At 50.0% G+C, this 22103-nt stretch overlaps 1 protein-coding gene across 4 annotated transcripts in view; it reads right to left on the bottom strand.

Moving 5' to 3' along the window:
• Window positions 1–22103, bottom strand: part of Kif25 (kinesin family member 25) — a 32715-nt gene that overhangs the window by 4984 nt on the left and 5628 nt on the right. Inside the window, exons 5-14 of one of the 4 annotated variants that reach the window (XM_050136015.1) lie at window positions 19581–19669; window positions 17700–17736; window positions 12348–12415; window positions 11199–11273; window positions 7484–7633; window positions 4709–4885; window positions 4199–4371; window positions 3188–3358; window positions 2748–2903; window positions 2047–2197 (exon numbers count right to left, since the gene is read on the bottom strand). In XM_050136015.1, coding sequence (XP_049991972.1) covers window positions 2047–2197; window positions 2748–2903; window positions 3188–3358; window positions 4199–4371; window positions 4709–4885; window positions 7484–7633; window positions 11199–11273; window positions 12348–12415; window positions 17700–17736; window positions 19581–19669 — 1247 coding nt within the window. Of the gene's footprint in view, window positions 1–2046; window positions 2198–2298; window positions 2904–3187; window positions 3359–4198; window positions 4372–4708; window positions 4886–7483; window positions 7634–11198; window positions 11274–12347; window positions 12416–17699; window positions 17737–19580; window positions 19670–22103 lie in introns of those variants that run through there. The other 3 variants (XM_050136016.1, XM_050136017.1, XM_050136018.1) reach the window with 3 other exon arrangements.

The following is a 22103-nucleotide window of genomic DNA, read 5'->3' as shown; positions in this document are numbered from 1 at the left end:
CGTGTCTCACCTGCTCACCCGCCTTGTGGTCCCTCAGATGTTGTTGGCCCTGGCTTCAGGTGTCTGCCCCGAGCTGCTCTTGGCATCTACGCCAAGAATCGCTGGCTAAGATGGGCAAAGCTGAACCCCACTGGTCCCCTTGCTCAGTCACCGGCTGGAACAGGGGTAGGGCAGGCCAATGGTTCAGGCCTTGGGACAGAAACCAGAAGTCAAGGTTGCAGAGTGTCCAGGGCCTGTTGACGGCACCTTTGCCCAGTGCACGCTGAGTCCCTGACAGGCTTGGTATGTTGAGTTGATGCCCTGTCTGGCCATACTGGGGTTAGAGTTCGCAGGGTCAGTTGCTGGTCATTTAGGTTCCTGTCTCCTAGTCTTGAGTCACAGGGACATGTACCACTCTGTACTCAGAACACAGCACAAATGCCTCTTGCCTCCTTGGTAGCATGGGGTGGATACAGCTGTGCAGGGCACTGAAGCAGAATTGAAGGATACGGTCACACTTGCCCCTAGGTCTGCAGAGACCAATCTTGTTTTACCCGACCTGTGGTCGCAGTGTCTGACCTTCAGTACTGAAAAAGGCATGGCATACTGTCCTAAATCAACACATTGATCTTTCCACAGATCCTAGTCCTGGGGACTTCCTCTTAGCCATGGTCAGGGCCCATCTTGGCCTAGAGACAATGGAGGAGCAAGGAGCTACCCTGCCTGCAGCCTTACCCTTCTCTTACCCCTCCCCTGCATCCCAATTATTGGCCAAGCCAGCATCAGTAGACGCAGGGGTCAGCCTCTGGTGGTGGCTAGCCATATCCTGGCTCCCTTCATGAAGGTGCTTGGGCTCCTAAGCAGAACCCCCAGGCCTGCTCGCCTTTGACAATTCCCCTGCAGGCCCTGAGACAGAGCATGCTCTTCTGCTGGACCCCTTGCCTGGGGGAACCCATCTCAGGCAAGCCCCTCCTGTATGCCCTGATGGGGGACCCTCCAGGGATTTCCTGGGTGTTCTGGTGGCCTCATCAGCCCGTTTCCCCTCTCATCTGGGGCTCATCTCTACTGGTTCCCATTCTGTAGAGATCAACCTGAGCAGTGGGGACAGGGGAAAGATGAAACCCTCATCTGGCTGTTCCTCTGTAACCAGCCAGGTCCAGCGTCCCCATAGTCCTGTGTGTTGTGTATCTGAGTTTCTGTGCCAGCCTGGTAAAGCTGAGGCCCATCTTAGACCAGCTAAGAACCGAGAAATGGAGTTCTGGTGCTAAAACTGTTTCCTAGTGGCATGCCCTCTTCAGCTACAGATAACAGCAAGGGTCCTCTTCCAGGCATGTGACAATGAGGCCAACCTGTGCCACTCCTGCATCCACATTGAAACTGGACTCAGCTGGACCCCGAGGCAAGTGGAGCGCACTGTCCTCTGTCTGTCTAAGCTCCAAGAGCCCTAATGGCTACTCCAACTCTACAGGGAAGAGCCTGAGGGCTTGCCATGGTTTCCCTTGAATAAGGGGTTTCTTGTCACTTATGCCCAGCTTGGGACCTCAAGCGTGCTAAGGAGGATTAGAACTATGAACACACATGTCTTTGGTGAATGTGACCCTGGCACTAGGCTAATTCTTGCAAGGCTCGCATAGCCTGTGTTGACCCGCTGGGTTTCCACCTCCATCCCAGAGCTGGGGGGATGGGAATGGGGCTTTAGATTGTCTGGGGCACAGAGATGGAAGCAGGCAGAGTTCATGTACGGCTCGGGAACCTTAATGTGCAGATGCTGGACCTCGCTATGCATCCCAAAGTGACAGACCCAGCCTGCCGTACAGTCCAGCTCCTTTTCCAGGTGTGGGCCCAGCCATGCTCCTGATCCAGGAGAAGTCTCCTCTCCAGCCACTTTACCCCCTATCACTCTAGGGTCCAGGGATCTGGGGCAAGGTTCACCCCAGGCCCAGGGAGCAAACAGCCTCCTTGAGGCCAAGAGAACACTGTTTATTTCTGAAGTACACACATCCTACAGCAATGACATGAAGCACATTTCAAGGAAGAGCAGCTGACCCTGCCAGGCCCATCCCTGACCTCTGCATCTGGGAGCTGCTAGGTCTCCTTCTGGGTGTTCTTCGCTCAACCTGCCGTGCTCGAGCCCCAAATTTTAGGCCCCGTAGAGTCTCTGCCATGTGCTTCTGCCCGGGCGATACACAGAGAATCATCAATAACTTTGCATCACCACCTTAAAAAGAATTAAAGATGTCAGGTATAAAGTATGAAAATGACATTTCTAAGTGCTAGATGGCTATTTGAACGGAGAAAGTCTGCCCACACTCCGACCACGGGCATGGAGAAAGTCTGCCTACACTCCGAGCAGGGATCATATCCTAGCAAACAAGAGGTAAAAGTCAGCACAGGGCCCTGGGCTGGAAGCCACTGAAGGCCACTCATCCCTCACTGGAGTCCTCTCTCCGTAGCTTAGAGACCCAGCCACGGACTGTGCCTGCCACAAAGAAGAGATTGATGGTGACAGTCCCCCTGAAGAACTCTGTAGTCTGGCTGAAAAGACAAGAGGAAAGCCCGCTGTTCAGGCCACCCTGCAGCATAGCTACCACATAGTGCCAGCCATGGTGACTAAAAGTCTGAAGACACACTGAGGACAGAATATGGCAGGGGCCTCGCAGAGCCGTAACTTTGCCAAAGGTTGTGTGTCTTGGGCAAAGCAAAGCTAGGATTGCTCGAGGGTTTAGCTCTCTGCCCCCTCTACTTTGGGGCCTCTCAGGAAAACGAACCGATGGAATCTTGGAGCAGGTGCGTGAGCTTGCTGTTCCGATATGGGATGTGGTCGCAGTGCTCTGACAGGGCTCCAAGCACATCTGCAAGGGCAGCCAGGCTCCGGTTGATGAAGGAGGTCTCCTTCAGTGCCAAACCAGTCACCCCAGACACTGCTGGACAGTAGGGAAACCAGGAACCTGTGAGCAGGGACTCCAGACAGGAGCAAGGCAAGCAGGGATGGTTCTTGGGAGGCACCGTGCAACCTGCCCAGTTTCTGTCAGTCACTAAGATGAGTTCCCCATTTGGGTAACTGCTGATAGCAGTTCCTGTAGGCACAGACTGCAGCGTGAGGGTAACAAGGGTCTAACATGGCCTTCTGTGCCAGCTCACGGTCTACTCCGCGTTGCCTGTTGCTGATGCTGACACTCACCCCAGGGCAGTTCTGGTCCCTGCTCACCTGCACACTCACTGCCGGCCAAGTCCACAAGCTGCAGCTTAGCCAGCACCTGCTCAGATGGGTCTGCAGAGTCCACTGGAACGGTGCGTGGAGATGAAGCCCAGGGATGGGCAGTCCACCAGTTCCCTGCCCCTGCTTTCTTCTGGAGGGAAGCCTGGCTGGACTGTGGGGCTGGGGCAAGAAGGATGACAAACAGAAAATTCACAAGGTCTGCTCAGCCTTCTGTCAGTGTGAGAGCTGCAAGTCTGCCCTTCAGACCCGACTTCTCGTTCTCTTGTGAACACAGAGTTAAGAAGTAGGGTAACAGCCCTTGCCCCTCTGGGGCGGGGGGACAGAGCACGTCACACTAAGGATGGTTGAGCCAGAGCCTTAATCAATCTGTAAACCTCCTTTTGTCATAAAAGAAAGCAGAAACCAGAGGTGGTTTCACTACCCAAAGGACAGCCTATGGCACAGCGTGTCTGGGAATGCCTTGGCGACAGCTGGGGCTCTCTGAGCATCATGAGGCAGGGGCTGCCCAAGCCCTGCAGCGGTCAGGTCCAGCAATCGGCTGTGGCTAGTTGTAGCTGGGCTGTTACTTAGCTAACAGATTATGCTGCCCTTGCCAGGCTCTTCTCTGGCAGAATCCAAGATGGAGAATGTCTGTCTACACTGGCCTTCCATGTGAGTGAGAACCATGCCCAGGGCTCTGCAGTCCTGCAGTTTATGTAGGATGCTCAGAGCAACGGCTGTCTAGCATGGCATGCGAGGCCATGGGCTTGCTGTATTTAACTGCTGGGGTGAGTCTCATACGCTCAAACTCTGCATGATTCAGATGGCCGGCCCCTAAGCTGCTGCCTTCACAGTCACTGGCTTTTTACAATGTGGGCTTTGTCTTCACTTGTGTGTGGTGTGTTATATGCTAGACAACCTTGAACTCCAGACAACCTACCCTCAATGCCATGCTCACATTGATACCAAGGGAGACAGCACGGTGGTTTTCCGGGAGTGACTTCTATACCTTGAACTGACCTGGCACAAGTGGCAGCTTACCAGTGCTGCCCAAGGAGGAAGCCGTGGTCAGCGTTGCCGTGACAACCAGATGAGATCGGGAAGAGTTCTGGTGTACCAGGGTGGGGTGCTGCACTCTGAGTTTCACGCCTCTGTGGATGAGCCCCACAAACTCCATGGCACTGGTGACAGACCTGGCAGATGACACCCCCATTCTGATGTGGGGAGGGAAAGCTGCTCTGTGTGCAGGTTAGCCTAAACTCACTCAGCCGACAGACAGCTCCCATGCCAACTAAGTGCGTCAAGTTCAACACAGACTGGCAGACCTGGAGAAACAGACCTGTAATCACAAGCGCTCCGCAAATACAGTAGGGGGATCCCAAGCTCAAGGCTAGCCTGGTCTATACCGTGAGTTCAAGGCTAGCACTCCGTGAACAGCTTCCTAGGTCAGCAGCACTGGCTCCATTCCACGCAGGGTTGGGAGTGCACTGCTGTAAGGTTAAGGACCTATCTTGTGGGGGTGCAACTCACCTGCAGGTCAGCTTGGGTCCCTCTGAACGTCCCTCCTGAGTTGTCACTGCCTGGCACTTAGCCCCAGACATCACTGTAGAACCGTCTTTGGCCAGAAGGTCAAAAATGTTGTTGTTATAAATTTCTACTATGGAAACATCAACCTTTGGGCTTCTTGAAGGGTTTTCTGACATGAGCCTAGGAGAAACACAAGATGTTTCTGTGTTTCAGGCCCGGTGTTCCAGTTCCATATGTGGGTAGAACAGACAGCTTGTTTATGTGGAAGTAACCCACACATGCCCTGAACCGACTGCTCTCAAAGTCTAGTCTTGAGTGGGGAGGAAATAAAGAGCAGAACACTCTCCATATTTCAACTATGATTATCCTTGTGAATGAGGGAAGTCAGGCAAGGGGGCACTGGGTCCCAGTCCATCTCCCAACTAGAAGAAAAACTTCCAACTCTGCCAGGTTCGTTCTGACCCAGTCTGTCACTGTGCCCCAGGAGACTTCAAACAGGGCCAGATGCAAGGGCATGTTGCTCTAGAATGTCCCACAGAGGTTCGTGTCCCACAGAGCCTCGTGTGTTTGAACGGTTGGTCCTTGGCTGACAGAGCCATTCTGGAGGGCATTGCCTGGTTGGCAGATGGAGGCTAACAGGGTGGGCCTTGGGAATTATACCACAGCCCTGCTCTGGCCTAAGCTTCCTGCTTCCTGATGGGTGCCATGTGAAGTCATTACCAGTTCCTGTTGTCCCAGTCACCATGCTTTTCCCCACCCTCTGAACCATGACCCCAAATCAGTCCTTCTTCCATTAAGTTGTCCCTGTCAATCTCTCACAGGGCTGAGAAAGTAAATGAAACACACCCTCCAGGAGTGAGGGGCCTCAAACATTGCTCAGGAATGGGGCCCACTGTGATCTGATTTCTACATAGTCCCCCGAGTTTTCTAACAACCAGCAGGGCTTCCCAGGGCTCCTCGGGTCCGAAGCCTTGGGATCCTTCCGGGCTTCTTTGCTGTCCTGATCACCGACTATAGTCTGAGTAGAGATGTGACCCGTTGCATGCAAATGCCTGCTTTAGACTCAACGTGAATGCACCCTAAAATGCAAGGTAAGGCCGAGGAACAGACTAACCTTTAAGCAAGCACATGGCTCACGGGAGTGATAAAGTAAGGGTGTTTTTTTTAAAAAATATTTATTTATTTATTATGTATACAATATTCTGTCTGTGTGTATGCCTGCAGGCCAGAAGAGGGCACCAGACCCCATTACAGATGGTTGTGAGCCACCATGTGGTTGCTGGGAATTGAACTCAGGACCTTTGGAAGAGCAGGCAGTGCTCTTAACCTCTGAGCCATCTCTCCAGCCCCAGTAAGGGTGTTTTGAAGAAAGGGTTCTCCATCTACAAAGATTCTGTTTCAGAATACTATTGCCAGATAAGAGGCAAGCCCGCAGGGGCAGAGCTTACCTACCAGGAAACCCACTGCTAGATGTGTAGACAGGGAGCCTCCAGGAGCTGAGAACATCTACAGATCCTGGATCCCTCAACCCTCAGTCACTAAGGTCAGTCCTCTGAGTCAGCTTGAGACAGACCCCTTGTCACGCAGGCTGCCCTTGTGCTATCTCTAGCTTGCCCCGCTGGGAAGAGGCAGGACAACACAAGATGTCTCCAGCAGATGGCACGCACAAAGCAACCCACAGGCACTCTTTCCATATGGAGGGAAGTGTCTGGCTGGGACAACCCCCTGAAAAGGGTGCCCTCAAATTCTGGTATTTTCCAGCAAGTTAAAGACATGACGCCCTGTGGGTGTGGGTGCAGGTTCTGAGGAGCCACTCTCACCCTCAAAGCTACATGTCTGAGATTTGCAGAGGGTCTGCCCCTGCAGCACAGTGACCCAGGCTGGCAAGTCTCCTGGAAACAGCCATGAACAGTGGAAACTTAGCAAGGATTTTGCAACATTCTTTCCAGAAGCAGTTAGTACATGCAAACTGATAAACACATCTGTTCATGTGCACAAATATTTAATGAACACTGGTTTGCACAGGCGGAGGTGGGAGTTCTTACGTCATTGTCTGGCTCTGGCGTTTAGAAGGGCAACGCAACAAGAGGATCCCAGAAACAAAGCCACTGGCAGGGGTAGGAGCCCAAAGGAACTGGCCTCGCTGCTCTGTGGGGTTGCTGCCTGCAGGGTGTGGTCCTCAGGAGCCAGGAGCTCCACTAGAGACGTGCAAGGTCCAGCCTCAGGCCTAGGTAGAGCAGGAAAGTGGCCTCCCAAAGCGCTCTGATGACAGCCACAGAGGCAGGTCACAAGGCTCACAATCCAGGCTGTCCACTAAGACTACTGAAGACCACCTTTGGGGTTTTCTTTCTAGGACGACTTTGGCTGGTAAAATGATTAGCAGTAGCAGCCGGCACGCTCTGCGGATGTGCTGATGGAACAGGGGAGCCTCTGATGGGCCGATACACAGGAACGTCTACCATAGCTGAAGCATAGGCTCCCTAGGTCCTCTCTCCCCAAACACAACCTTATCTATCCCCTCTCCTGCGAACTGTCTTTCTCATAGCTTGCTCAGGAACTTCTTCCCTAACAACAGATCTCCCATGTAAACCCGTGGTGAGAACTGTGTCAAGAACACCCACAAGCGAGGATCTGCTGCTAGGGATGGTCCAAGGGCCTCTGACAAGATGGTCCAACGACCCCGACAAGCCACTGGCTATGTCCACCTTCCAGCTCCGGCTTGTTCTCTCAGGACTCAGTGTCCACCAGCCTCCCCTGTGGTCTCACCACACGGTATACCTGAAGAGTTCCTCAGCTGCTCTGGGGATGATCCCCAAGTCGTCACGAGCACCCGATAGCAGTGCAGAGTCATCCTCAGAGTGGGGCCCCAACATGGTGTAGCTTTTCCCACTTCCAGTCTGTCCATATGCCATAATGCATACATTATACCTGAAATCAAAACCGATTTAGTACACAGACTATAAACGGAGTCTGGGGGTTTCTACCTGGGCACACACGTCAGTGCTCCTTGGAGAACCTCCCATTAAGCTAATCAGCTAACGTACCCCTCAGCAGGCCCTCGTCTCAGCCTCAGAGAGCCTTTCCCAGGGCTTGGCCCCTCTGCCAGCCGGTAGCTACTGTCAGCTTCTACTTTGTCAACTCCCAATGTGGTTGCAGGGTGGCTTTATATAAATTCATGGCCCTGTATCAGGCTTGTTAGACCTGACTGGTGTAAAGCTTGCACGGTTTCCTCGGAAAGGGTACATAATGAATCCAGCACTGAACCTTTAGTTATGCTCAGAACAGCCACTTCTTAAATATTCCCTCTTTTAGTTCATTTTATTTATTTACTTTGTGTACTATCAGGGGTGGGGCTGCTCCATGGTCTGTGTGTCACAGCACACGTGTGGAGGTCAGGGGTCGCTCCATGGTTTGTGTGTCACAGCACACGTGTGGAAGTCAGGAGTAGGGGTCACTCCATGGTCTGTGTGTCGCAGCACACGTGTGGAGGGCAGGAGGCACCTTGCAGGAGCTGGTTCTCTCTTTCCACCATATGGGTTTAAAATTACGTTTAAGTTTTCAGGTTGTCTTGACTGTAAGGAAGCATCCTGACCCTACTACCCAATGCGTACTGCAGATGTTACAAACAGCCTCTTGGAATCACCTGGTAATGTACTCTTCACCTTAGAAATTCTGACTCAATTATCTCAACTCAGACATATCTGTTTAGCCTAGCGAGTTAAACAAGTAAGTGTCACTCTCTGATAAGCGGTTTTGTGAAAGCGTTCTGAAAGATTGACATTTGTGTCACATCTGCAGCCACCGGAGAGAAAGCAGAAGCCTCCAAGGCTTTCCACTCCATTCTTCGGGGATCGGGGAACCCGAGGAGAACAGGGCAGGGCAGGTCTCTCAGCCACCAGGTGCTTTCCATCTAGAGCTGCAAAGACTCAGTGTGGACCACATTCCACACGTCTACCACCATCCTGAAACCTTCCTAGGCACTGTCCCAAATGTGGTGGCTTTTGCTTGCTTGCAACCAGCAGGCAGGCTCCTGGTGGGGCCAAGCCACTAGACATGTGGAGCTAAAGGAAGCCCGGTACTTGAAAAGACACCATGGGCTGGGTTTAAGATGGAAGAGCAAGTCTGGTAGGTGGTCTGGCCGCAATGCCCACTCCACTTAAAGGATGAATGCTGACCAGAACCTCCCTGTCATTTCTGGTGAAGGGTCTATTTTGGACAGACATAAAAACAGATCCAAAGCAGGAAATGCTTCCCAGATGAGGGAGGATTAGCCCATGGACAAGGGCAGTGGAGAAGATGTGGGTGTCCCAAAGTGGACCTTCCTCTGCAGATTGCCAGGTCTCTGGCCACACAGCACCCTGGCTAAAAGCAACTCTGTGGTGATGGCAGCTTCTACTTTGCTAGGAAAGTCTTCTTCGGGAAGTTTGAGAGACTTCTCTACCAGAAGAGTTTCTCAGAATGCCCTCAGGTTCCGGGTCTTGGCTCAGAGAGCTGCAGTACAATCTCTGCCCCACAGCCCTGATGCCTGCCTGTACCCAGCAGCTGTGCTTTCCCAGACTAGAAGCATGGTCCCTAAAGAAAGCAGCTCCCAACCAGACACTGCTGCTCTCAATCACTTCTAAAGTGGTTAAGAATTGAAAAAGAACCTGGTAGAATGTTCTGCAGATGCCTCTTAGGTCCACTTCATCTGTGTTGTCATATATCCTAACATTTTCTTCTTTGTTTCTGGTCTGGATGGCCTGTCCACTGATAAGAGTGAGTTACTGAAGTCACTGTTTCTGTGTTGGGGTTAATCTGAGTGTTTGTTCAAAGTGTTTGTATGAAGTTGGGTGCATCCCAGCTTGGTGCATATGTTTACTATGTAATGTTCTCTTAGTGGACATCACATAGTGACCTTTATTTCTTCTGATGAGTTTTAGCTTCTAATTTGTCAGGTATTCGAATAACAAGATTTAACCAGATTGTGATGGTGCACGCCTTTAATCCCAGCACTCGGGAGGCAGAGGCAGGCGGATCTCTGAGTTCGAGGCCAGCCTGGTCTACAGAGGGAGTTTCAGGACAGCCAGGGCTACACAGAGAAATTCTTCCTTGAAGAACCAAAGGGGGAAAAAAAGGATAGCAATGCTCGCTTCCTGGTTCTGTTTGCTTGGAATACTCTTTTGCATCTTTTACCCCAGGGTGCTATCTGTCCTTGAAGGTGAGGCAGCATCAACAACAGAAACATCTCCTCTTTTCAATAAGCTAGCTTGCTTTTTTTGGATGAGGAACTGAAGTTATTAACATTCAAGGCCATTATTAAAAGATGTGTATTAATTATTGCCCTTTCATTGTGTGGTGTTTGTTTTCTTAGGCCTACTCTGCCTAACAACCATGCAAGCACCATTTTTTCCACTTGTGGGTGTGCTCATCCTTCGGTCTGGCACTAGGCACTCCTTCCAGGAGTCTGTGGGGTTGGCTTGCTGGTCATAAATTCCTTCAGCCTGCTTTTGTTGTGGAGTGTTTTTCTTTCTCCTTCAACTAGGACAGACAGTGTTGCAGGGCATAGCAAGTAGCCTGGGCTGGCATCTGTGGTCTCTCACTGTTCCAATGCCGCTTGGCTTTTAAAGTTTCCATTGAAAAGTCAGTTGTGGCCTTAAACAGGACATGTATACCACCCCTCTAAGGCTCAGGGGGCACACTGGGAGAGAAGACAAAAAGAATGGAAGAGTTTGAAGATGGGGGTGGGGCTGTGAGCTATTACCTTCTGAGCATGGCATCCACTACAATCACGTATTCACAGCAACTACAGTCGCCTACAGCAGGTCTACAAAGTCTACACAAGACTGCACCTTTCAGCCAGCAGCAGACATGAGACAGGCTCACTGGGACCTACCCTCTCTGCTGATCTACTGGTTACTGGTGGATTCAGGGGCAGGCTGAGTCATTGTCTTCAGCTGTGGGCCCAATGCTAAGTCCACCAGCTCCTCCATTGGCTAGTTCCAAACCTACTGCTATACAGATGGACCCGGTTAAACTCAGCAGATCACACACAAAACAACATTAATGTGAGACAGAGACTTAGGGAAGTATGTGCTAACAGAGGTAAGGGGCAGTGTGGAGCAAGATTGATCAGAATGTAGTGAGTGCGTGTGTGTGTGCGCGTGCGTGTGTGTGCACGCCTGTGTGAGATGTTAGGTTTAATTAGTAAAGACAAGATAAGATGAATCTGGACGACTCTAAAGCCTCACGTGATGAAGAAAGCTGCTCCTCCAGGCTGACAGCGAGTATGGTGGCTGCAGCACAGCTCGGAGCCCAGGGGACTCACCTGACGCTAGTCCTCACTCTGCTCTGCTCCAGACAGAGTCTCCACTGACAGACACCGAGCCACACTGGGGCACCATCAGCTCTCCTGCCACGCTCCCAACCCCTGAAGTTCCAGCCATCCTATGGCCAGAATGAGGGGCCTTATGTTCAAATGCACTGTGGCCCTGGCCTTCGGAATATCCGAACTCACCCATCCAGAAGGGATATGAGGAGGGGGCGCACATCTCCAAACACCGCTGCCTGAGGTTCTGCGGGGCCGTATACTCTGGGAGTAAAGAGAGCGCCACGTTAAAGAGGCAAAGCACCAACGCAAACGCAGAGCTCTGGGGAGAGAACGTCCTACAGCTCCCCATATGGAATGCTGTCAGACAAGAGTCAGATGAGAGTTTGCTGTCTGTAGAGCCTGCCATTGTCTATAGAGCTTGCCGTCTACAGAGCCTGCGGTTGTCTATAGAGCCTGCCGTCTACAGAGCCTGCCGTCTACAGAGCCTGCCGTCTACAGAGCTGCCGTCTACAGAGCTGCCGTCTACAGAGCCTGCCGTCTACAGAGCCTGCCATCTGCTGCTTCTCAAGCTGGCAGGGGTTAAAGGAGAGCAACGGCAAGCTGCTCACATTACATTAGGGTGTGGGGAGAGCAGGAGTGTGGAAGGAGGGCAGACCCTTGGAAACAGACAATCCTTGGTTTGGGCTCTTCTGTCCTGTGCCCTGGCCTTGTGACTGGGAGGACCACAAGGTCCATGGCAACTCTGTGGAAGCTCTGTTGGTGCTGTCCCCTCTAGACAGAGGTTCTCGACCTGTGAGTTGTGACCCCTGGGGTTTCAAATGGCCTTTTCACAGGGGTTGCCTAAGGTCATCAAAAAACACAGTCATTATAGTCCATAACAGTAGCAAAATTACAGTTATAGAGTAGAAATAAAATATTATGGTTGGGGTGGGAGGGGTCACCACAACATGAGGAGCTGAATTAAAGGGTTGCGACGTTAGGAAGGTTGTGAATGGCTACTCTAGAAGCTTCTTGATTGGGGGCTCCATCCTCTCGCTCACTTGTTCATTGGTCCTGAGGGGCAAGCTGAGAGAACCTGGGTATCTCCAGCTATGGGGGAGGAAGAGGCCTGGTGGGGCTGTAAGCAGAGCCTAGGCACTTGGGTTCCATCTGTCCTGTCTTGCCTGGAAAATGCCATGACATTGAGCCCCATGGCTACTCACTGTCACCCTGACAAAATACTTGTTACACAGACACAGGAACGGGTAGATGAGGCCCACATCTTCCTAAGCCCTACGGAGCTGGTGCATCTGGACACTGAACCCAGCTCTGCACTTCCCCTTGAGATGTTCTCACCTTTCAAAGGTGTAGGTCTTCTCAGCAGGAGGGCGGTGGGGAAGCGCACACCTCACCAGGACTGTTTCCTAACAGAAGAAAAGCAGAGCGGCAGATTCAGGCAGGCCTCCGTTAATCAGACAGGTCAAGGCTAGCGAGTGCCGCCCAAGGCAACTCCAGCCTGCTTGTCTCTGTCCGCAGCTTTCCCTGGAATACAGATCAGGCTGCGCGGGAACAATGCTGGTAATAGAGACAGCAGCCAGATGGCCCCCGGGAAGGGGCATTTGATACCTGGCCCTTCAGAGATGGGGTCTGCTGATCCCTGACATGATAGCAACGCTGTAGCTGTGGGGTCCAAGGAGCCCGTCCTGCTGAGGGTACAGACATCTCAGATGGGGCCCAGGTCCCCGTGAGGCCAGGCAGTCACATTACATAATCACACCTAATACAGGTGAACTGCCTAGTCTTAAGCCACACCGACTTTAGGTCTTTTTGAAGGGAGGGAGCTGAAGAGAGGGTCTATGTAGGCCAAGCTGGCCTCAAACTTCAGACAATCTTTCTGCCTTTGCCTCCTCAGGTCTCCTTTCACTCAGCCTATGAAGAGAAGCCAAGGCATTCCAGGGGGAGAAAGAGGCGATAGCTTCCTCCAGCTAAAGACAAGCCTGGGTGGCTCTTAATTCTCTTCCCATCTAGAACCCTGAAACATCAACAGGAGCAGATGCCCCGAAGAAACAAGGGCTATAGTGTTTTTTCTAAGATCAGCCTGACGGCTTCCCCGCAGGCTCTCACTGTCCTCCACTGACCTTTACCTCACTGCGGCAAGACATTTTTACCGTCAGCCACAAGTGACTCCAAGGCCCCAGCTTGACACCTACCCAGCTATCTTCAAGTGCCTGAGCTTTAACCCTAAAGAAAAACAAGTGAAAATGTTAAGGTTTACAATGTCTGTCCCAAACCCCAAGGGACACTATGTTTGGAACACAAACATCCATGAAAGCTCCCCAGTACCCAGAAGGCTCTTGACCATGTGGAACCATGTAGAACCATGTGGAACCATGTGGAATCATGTAGAACCATGTGGAACCATGTAGAACCACGTGGAACCATGTAGAACATTATTCCACAATGGATGCCATGCACAGCAGCATCAGAAACTATCCCAAGAACAATGCTCAATTTTTAGCAAGACAGTTTAAATGCTCTTGCCTGCCTGTGCTCCAAAGCTCCCCAGTACCCAGAAGGCTCTTGACCATGTGGAACCATGTAGAACCATGTGGAACCATGTGGAATCATGTAGAACCATGTGGAACCATGTAGAACCACGTGGAACCATGTAGAACATTATTCCACAATGGATGCCATGCACAGCAGCATCAGAAACTATCCCAAGAACAATGCTCAATTTTTAGCAAGACAGTTTAAATGCTCTTGCCTGCCTGTGCTCCAAATCTCCCCTTTCACACAACTAAATGTCCCTTATTCACATAAACCAGTGACTTCTGTTGGCTATTTAAACAGGTTTTATTTTTATTTTTTTGCCCCAATTTTCACACCCTGGTCTCCTGCAGTATAGAGCTCGTCTGTATGGGAGTCACCAGGGTGACCATGGCCCTTTTCCCAACTGGGCCATGAGAGTCTCTGGACTCACCTGCAAGGAAGCACTTACGTACACACACACACACACACACACACACACACACACACACGCACGCACACACACGCACGCACACACACAGGTATGGAGACCAAAACTATGTAGGACAGCTTATTCAAAGTGTCATAAGAATTTAGGAATCCAAGTCAGTGGCAGGAAGAACCTCCACTGCAGTCAACCAGTGTTTGTTGCAAAGCCAACAAGCTGTTCTCCTGAGTCTTTCAAGTAAGAGGTAGATCAAACAAAAAGTGTAAACAAGCAAGCTGTAGGGTTCTCCAGGACAAGGGCAGCCATGTGAATCTGTTCATACCTACAGGGTAAGTCGAGAGGTGCTGGGCACTGAGATCACAGGGAGCCAACAGAAACTCAAACTCTTCAGGTTTTAGGAATAAAAATATCACGAAAGCCAAGAGATGCAAGGCCATGAACCAACCACTCACTCACTCAGCAGCTAAGATTACATGCAGTCCTAACATGCAGACCTACTTATTAGACAGTTTGCATTCTGCTGATATGTCTTAAACACAACCCAAAATGATACAATCAAAGGAAATATCTTACTTTATTGAGTAAGACTTGAAAACACTAAGACCTCTGAAGTGATGAGTGGAATTTGGGCAGGGCCCTGGGAGGTCTGCTAAGGGCTGGTAGAGTAAAGAAGCAGCACAATCTGATTTCCCCACCAGCTGGAAGAAGCCTGCCCAAGATAATTCATGAGGGTTGACCAGAAGGCTGCAGGCTAGAAAAGCTAGAGTAGGTGCTATTTAGCCACTGGTACTCTGAGAGCTTACCTAAGGAGTGAGAGAAAAGGCTAGCAACTTGAGGATGGGAACTTGAACATGTGTGTGTGTGGGTTGGTGGGTGGGGAGGTGTTGCTTATTTTTGTTTGTTGCTTTTTTTGAGACACAGTGTCACTATGTAGCTCCAGGCTGATGTGGAACTCACAGAGATCTACCTGCCTCTGCCTTCCAAGTGGTGGGATTAATGATGTATACCACGGCAATCAGCTGTGGAATGTCTTTAAACCCCAAGTCCTGGAGTCTTTTTTTCATAAGTCTCCTTTGGCTTGCCTTAGCAATGCTGGTGCTTGAGGCACAAGGTGTGTGGGACAGAACAAAATATACTTTGGGGGCTGATGAGAGGGATCAGAGGTTAAAAGAGCTTGCTGCCAAACTGACAATCTGAGATCTATTTCTGGAACCCATGTCAAGCTGGGAGGAGAGAAGCAACTCCTGCAAGCTGTTCACTGACATCTGCATATGTCACATAAAAAAAAAACAAATAAACGTAATAAAGATGGCTTTAAAGAAAAGAATTTTAAAGACCTTAAAAGTGTTTATTTCCAGAGGCTCTGTTAATTTTTGAAACAACTATTATCATACTTTACCCTTTGTAAAAACAAAAAAAAACATAAGGCCATCAAATCACTGATTAAAACTATTTCCAGTGTTGCTGAGATCTATGATACACCATCTTAAGACTGGTTCCTATGAAACAAGCTTTTGGAGCAGACTGTAACCAACAACCTTCAGAGCAGGAACTGGAGAGATGGCTCAGTGGCTAGAAACACTGGCTGCCCTTGCACAGGACCTGGGCTTGGCTCTTAGCACCCACAAGGCATCTCCCAGGCATCTGCAACTCCAGTTCTAGAGTATCCAACCCTCTCCTGACCTTTGCAGGCACTGCATACATGCACACCATGCACACACACACACATGCAGGCTAACCACCACCACAGAGCAGACAAACAGACTCATGCTGCCTGAGTGGCCACACTGACTCTTGTAACCTAAGGAAATGGTCAGACTAACTCTAACGGCCTGAGAGAAGGGCCACACTGACCCATGTGACTCGAGAGAATGGCCACACTTGCTCTTATGACTGGGGAGAGTGACTGCATTAACCCTCATGACTGAAAGAGTAGCCACACTAATTCTCATGACCTAGACTAGTCACACTATGCCCATATGTCCTGAGATCTCAAGTTAGACCCAAACCTACCAGTATTAGGAGTCAGTAGCTTTCTACATTTATTTTGTGATACCTGCAATAAGTTAGAGCAAAATATAAAACCAACCCGACCCAATATAACTTGATTTTTAGACTTTCTAACGTGTACACTGACACAGAACAGACAGTGTTAGTACCAAGATTCTGCATTAAACATTTAGCCCACTCAATCTTGTATTCTTTTCTTTTTAAGATTTACTTATTTTGTACACAGCATTTTGCCTGCATGTATGCCTCCAGGCCAGAAGAGGGCACCAGATCTCATTACAGATGGTTGAGAGCCACCATGTGTTTGCTGGGAATTGAACTTAGGACCTCTGGAAGAGCAGCCAGTGCTCTTAACTGCTGAGCCATCTCTCTAGCCCTCAATCTTGTATTCTTGCACACACATACTTCTCTTTTTTTGGCCCAGTCTAAACTGAAAACAAAAACCATCTCAATCTACTTGTAAAGCTACCAAGTGTTTCCTCAAAGGACAAGGACTCTTAAAACACAATCAACATCTTACTCATCATACCTTGTGAGGTAAGTGCTACTTGAAGAGTGGCTGAGCTAGCCTGCTTTCTGTTGCTAGGACAAAAATAACTGAAGCAGGGTAAGGCACCAAGAACTTTGTTTGGATCAGTTTTGTTGTTCAAAGATGATGTGACCTTGGTGGCTTAACCTTTGTCATAGTTCTACATCACATCATAGTTGGCATGTGTGCCTGAAAGATCTCATGGTAGGATGAGAAGGGAAAGGCATTCAGGAACAGTTTCTCCCTTTTTATAGCAAACAGTTCTTGCTACACAGGCTCCCTCTAGAAATGCTGGTCTGGAGACACAACTGGATACAGGTATCATGTGGATAGCATGTGGGCCTGTCATAAGGACATGAGATCATCATATCTCCAGTTCAGTGCATGCTACTATACCTTCACAAAGACTGTCAGCCCCAGGGCCGGCAACATCTACAGAGGACTAATGGGAGGGCCCAAATGGCTACTGGTGATGTTCCAATTTCATCTTTTGTTCTGAGTGTCTTAGCTGGGATCACCCATAAGGATAAACTTCCCCTCAAAAATTACTTATTTCTACTGAAATCTATTTCTCACGGGAAGGGGACCACAGATGTGTAGTTCTTTCCCTCCCCACTTCTCAGTCTGTACGGAGGCTCTAGGTTCTGGTGTAAAGGTAATCAGTGTGTCTGAAACAGTGAGGAGCCTAGAAGCTTTAGCATCCTCTTGTATTTCAGTTGGCTTTAGTCCCGCCCTGAGATCTGTTTTCAGCCTAGCATCTCTTGCAGTGCATTCTGCATGCTGAGTCCTGGTTATCATCTGTGAGACCTCCTTTAGCATGGATACAAGGGGCCCAGTACAGTCACCTAGGACTTCCCCAACCCATGAGCACAATACATGTCTAGCCATTACTACCACGAAGTGTGTAGATAAACCGATATCTGAGGAGATTAAGAAGAAAGAGTCGGGCCTACTTCAAATTCAGAATTGTAAAGTCCATAGTTCACTTCACTGCTTTCATATTTTCTTATGACTGAAATCTTAGCACTTGCTTTCTTGGTCTTTTGAACCAGAAGGCCAACACTGGTCAGCAATGGCACAAAGAATGAAACCAACGCATGCCCCTTCTAGTGTGAGTGTAGGGGGCCCAGGACGCTGGGATGTGACGCGGCAATGCCAGCATCTCTGATGTCATTCACTAGGAACTACTTACGTCATCAACAGCGTGGACCACTTCTCCAGGGGTGGGGCTGCAGAGACAAGACAGAGGTTATCAGAGCGCTATTGTAGGCCACTTCTTCCTGACACCCAAACTCTCTGCACTGGCTATCTTCTTACATCTGCTGCTCTATTTCCACACTGCTTGTCTGGGCTCTGGGTTCCTCCCCTGATGCTCGGTTCCTGAACCTCTGCTATACACCCCACCTTTCCTTTCACATCTCCACCTTCTGTGTGTGACCCAAGGGTGGGTCAGCTATGGGCTACGATCCACGCAATAGGTGACTCCCACCACCACACACCAGTTTTAGGACAGGAAATGATAAAGGAAAGCAATGTCAGACTGTGTGCCTACAGGAGCTCAATGCCGACAAGAACCAGGAACCTGAAAAATCAGTATGTTTCAAAACAAAAATTGAAGGAGAATAAGCAACCAGAGCGTCAGTGGAGGTTCTGACTTAGGAGGAAAGGAACAGCCTAGTGACCCAGCCATACTGGGAACGTCTGCATCGGAACTATTTGGCATTTCGTCTGGAGTGTGGGATGCGGTGGGGTGACTGAGAAAGCACTTCTGATTGACTCAGTTTGCACCATTTAGACCAAAGATTTGGGGGGGGGGTGACTGCTATACCTTACAGATGAGCACAGCTGGACAGTGTAACAGAAGCAAGCCTGTGAATAGGATGTGAAAGACACCTTCAGGAGAGCTCACCGCTCTTCAGAACTCAGTCTCACAGGACATGGCTCTTCTCCAGCTGCAGCTTTGGACAAATGGCCATGGCTAGTGTTGTGAAAGCATCTTATGCTCCACGGCTAGCAGAATGGAAGACTTGAGAAGCAAAGATCTCTGCCACCACTGAAAACAGAGACAATATTTGGGTCTGGCCATATTGCTTCAAGATGTGTGTTTGAATCCTAGCACCCATACTAGCCAGTCCAGGTCTTGCATATCTATAGCACGTTAGGGATAAGATAGGAGGATGCATGGGGCTCGCTGGGAGCCAACCAAGATGAAAAGTCAAGCTCCAAGCTCAAGGGGAAACGCTACCTCAAAACACGATGAGGAATGACAGAGGAGGATACCCAGCACCTTGCTGTAGCCTGTGTGCATGCACCTATACAAACGTGTACACGTGCAACACACACACACAGATGGCATGTGTCACACTAGGAGTGTGTAATAGAAACAGAAAAGTCTCAGCAAGGCCTCTCAGAAGAGTAAAACTGTTATGGGATGGGACAACAGGATCCAATGTATGGAGCAGGCCAGGGAGTCAACGCCCACTGCAGACCCAAGGAAACCAGCCTAGCCCAGGGATAGGAGACAAAGAAATGAGAGGATAGGAGCAGACACGGAAGGAAGGCGGCTTTTTAGGAGAATGGGACATGGGACACGGGGCACAGGACATGTCCTGCTGAGCTCGGTCAGCAAGTACTCATTTAGTTTTACACTATCGCCACCAAGACTTCCTGTAAGTCAAAAGTATCAACTATCACAACTTGACATTCCTTATCCTTGATGAGAGAAGTCTCTAGAAAGAAGGATGAAGGCATGTCCCCTTTGGTACAACCTGAAGGGAAGGCTAGATGGGGTGGGACCCTGCTACTGGACAGGACAGAGACAGCCCAATGGATAAGCTTGCGCAGACAGATATTCTGGTCACACTGAAAGCTGCTCTCCCTGCGTCTGCCCTGCGGCATCAACATGGAGAGCCATCCCCAAAGACAGCTTCACCATGGCTCCGAGCTGCTCCGAGCACAGGGCTGGGAGCACAGGGGCATGCAATTCCTGCCACTATCCGAAGCCTTTCTCTTCCCTTGGGTTGGGATAGCCCCAACCCAAGCCATGCACAGACAGAAAGTGAAAGTCTATTACCAGTTCTGGGAAGTCGGACCGACCAGCTCCTCATCAACCGACACAAAGGGGCGAATGCGACAGTGGACTCGGATGTTTCCTTTCAGCTCCTATAACAACAAAGAACTCTCAACAACACAGTGGCTGGCTCTGCAGCAGGCTGTCCTGACCTCTGAAGTTTCCCACAGGGTCGCCAGCTCAGTGCTACTCAGAGTTTTTTTATTCAACCTTAACAGATTTGTTCCTTAAGTAGCAACAAAAATCCATTTTCTGATATCAAGAACTAACTCTCCCAGACATTTTAGGAGGAATTTCAAGAATTTGGCTTGTGGTTTGTGCCCTGACACTCCAGGGGATCATCCAGATGACAATATGATTTACTACCTAGAACACAACAAAATGAAGTGACCTGTGCTCACAGCACACAGCCTCCTCCAGGTCTTTGACACCTGGGGGGTTGCCTTGAAGCATTCCATCCATCTTCTCCAAGGTACCCAAAGCATCCTGAGCTCAGCCATGACGTCACTGCTTTCTAGCCGTCCACTCAGTTCAGTCCCACTGCTGTCCTGAGGTTCCGATGGAACCACTGCGGTTCCTAACCCAGCAGGCCTCCAGTGAGCACAGCCCTTGGAGCCCTCCCTGGCTTGCCAGCTTTGACTCACATAGCTGACTTGGGCTGGAGACAACCAGTCAGACCCAACAAACCTGGTAACCAGGCATCCTGTAACCAAAAGACTGGATTCCCTTCAGATAGCCTTGGTTCCACCCCTCCCTCCACCCCCTCACAGAAAAACACTCAGGGAAATGCGAGGACCATTAGTACACCAGTAGCTGTGGTGGGAAAGACTCACAAGGAAAAACAGCCCTGGAATGCTTCAACAAGGTACGACTAGGGGGTAGGCAAGTGAGAGACCAGGGAGAGGAGGTGGGACCCAACCAACCCATACATGAAGAGTATAGGTACCACCCTAGAAAGTGGGTAGGGAAGATGGGATGGTCAACACTTGGGCAGAGGAGTCCAGCAGTCAAGATGCTACAACTAAAGCAGAAACCATTGCCTGCATTTGTCTGGAAGTCATCAAGGTGGCCTAATGATATCCATAGCTTGTGGGATAATCTTTTTGTACACTGTGGAGATGTATCTCAGCCTAAGGCGCCTTCTGATTGGTTTAATAAAGAGCTGAATGAACAATAGCTGGGCGTGAGAGACTAGGTGGGGGACCTCCAGGAAGAGAGGAATTTGGGGAGAATCTGAGGCACTGGGGATTTTGCCAGAGAGACACACAGGGAGTCAGATGTACAGAAGGGAGGAGAGTAAAGAGCCACACGGCAGAGAGTAGATGAATATGAATGGCTAACTTAAGTCTTAAGGGGTAGTTGTAAACAAACCTAAGCTAACTTCTTATCATTAATAAGAAGTCTCTGTGGCATTATTTGTGAGCTGGCAATACAAAGAAAGTCTAATTACAATAGTTACTCAAACATGACCTCACTCTCAGAACCTGTGTGGACTCAGGGTGCATCGTCGCGGTGGGGATCCTATGCTCTCCCGCATCTGTCACCTACGCCTATCTGGCTTCCTGTATCTAAAGCAGGCTCAGCCCGTCAACAACACTGTCTCATCCTTTTCAATTTTCTATCATCCTCAGCTATGGGAAGTTTGCCTTCTCACACCAAAGGCATCAGGAAAATGATACACAAAGCCATGGCAGAGCCTAGTGGGTATTCGTGAACACTGCGGAGAGCCCTCCGCACACGGCCAGGCTCCTTCTCCTTCTCTCGCGAGCTTTCTGGCTGGGTACTGAGGAGATCAGTGGGTGGTATACTTCAGCCAGCTGGTCAGCACATCTGGAACCTGTCTGTCTGTATGGCATACAGTACTGCCCCAAATGCTTACAAGTAGGCTCTGTGCACCTGCCCAGGTCTTTAGGACCTGGAGAGAAGTGGGAATGCCTTGTTTTCATGAGCTCTTGTTGGATTCTCCAGGGAGGGGGATGGTGTGGAAAATCCTTCTGGATATGTGTTGCTTTTTATTGATTAATGAATAAAGAAATTGCCTTGGCCTGTGATAGGGCAGAGTAGAGCTAGGTGGAGAAAATTAAACTGAATGCTGGGAGTATTTGATTGAAAGTGAGACCCCAGCCCTCTAACACCCCTATATCCAAGGAGTCTGGGATGAATAATTGGAAGCGTCACCCCAGCCCCTGGCCTGGGAGTTACTTTGGTCTGGATTCCAACTCCCAGCCTGTCAAGCGCTGACCCCTTCCCACGTGGTCTCCAGGGTTTGTGTGGGCTCCTCTCCCGCCACGCTGTCTCACTCCACCAGAGGGTGCTGCATTTATTAAACATGGGCATCTGAATTTGGCCTAATCTGGTTTAATTGGAGTTATTTGCGTTGGTGGAGGGCTTTTCTTAAGATTAAACCAAACAGGGAGAAAGAAGGCAGAGTCATGAGACACCTACCTTGGGCTGTGACTCCTGCCCCCAGGCATTCCTATGGGATTCTAGCCATTTTGGTCATCTGTCACTCAGGTGAGGCCTCAC

The sequence above is a fragment of the Alexandromys fortis genome, unplaced genomic scaffold, assembly GCF_014885135.2.
Source record: "Alexandromys fortis isolate MF-2015 unplaced genomic scaffold, M_Fortis_MF-2015_v1.1 scaffold_23, whole genome shotgun sequence".
NCBI classification, from domain to species: domain Eukaryota; kingdom Metazoa; phylum Chordata; class Mammalia; order Rodentia; family Cricetidae; genus Alexandromys; species Alexandromys fortis.
Note: the sequence above shows the minus strand (reverse complement) of the source record. Positions and strands in the feature narration are given on the sequence as shown.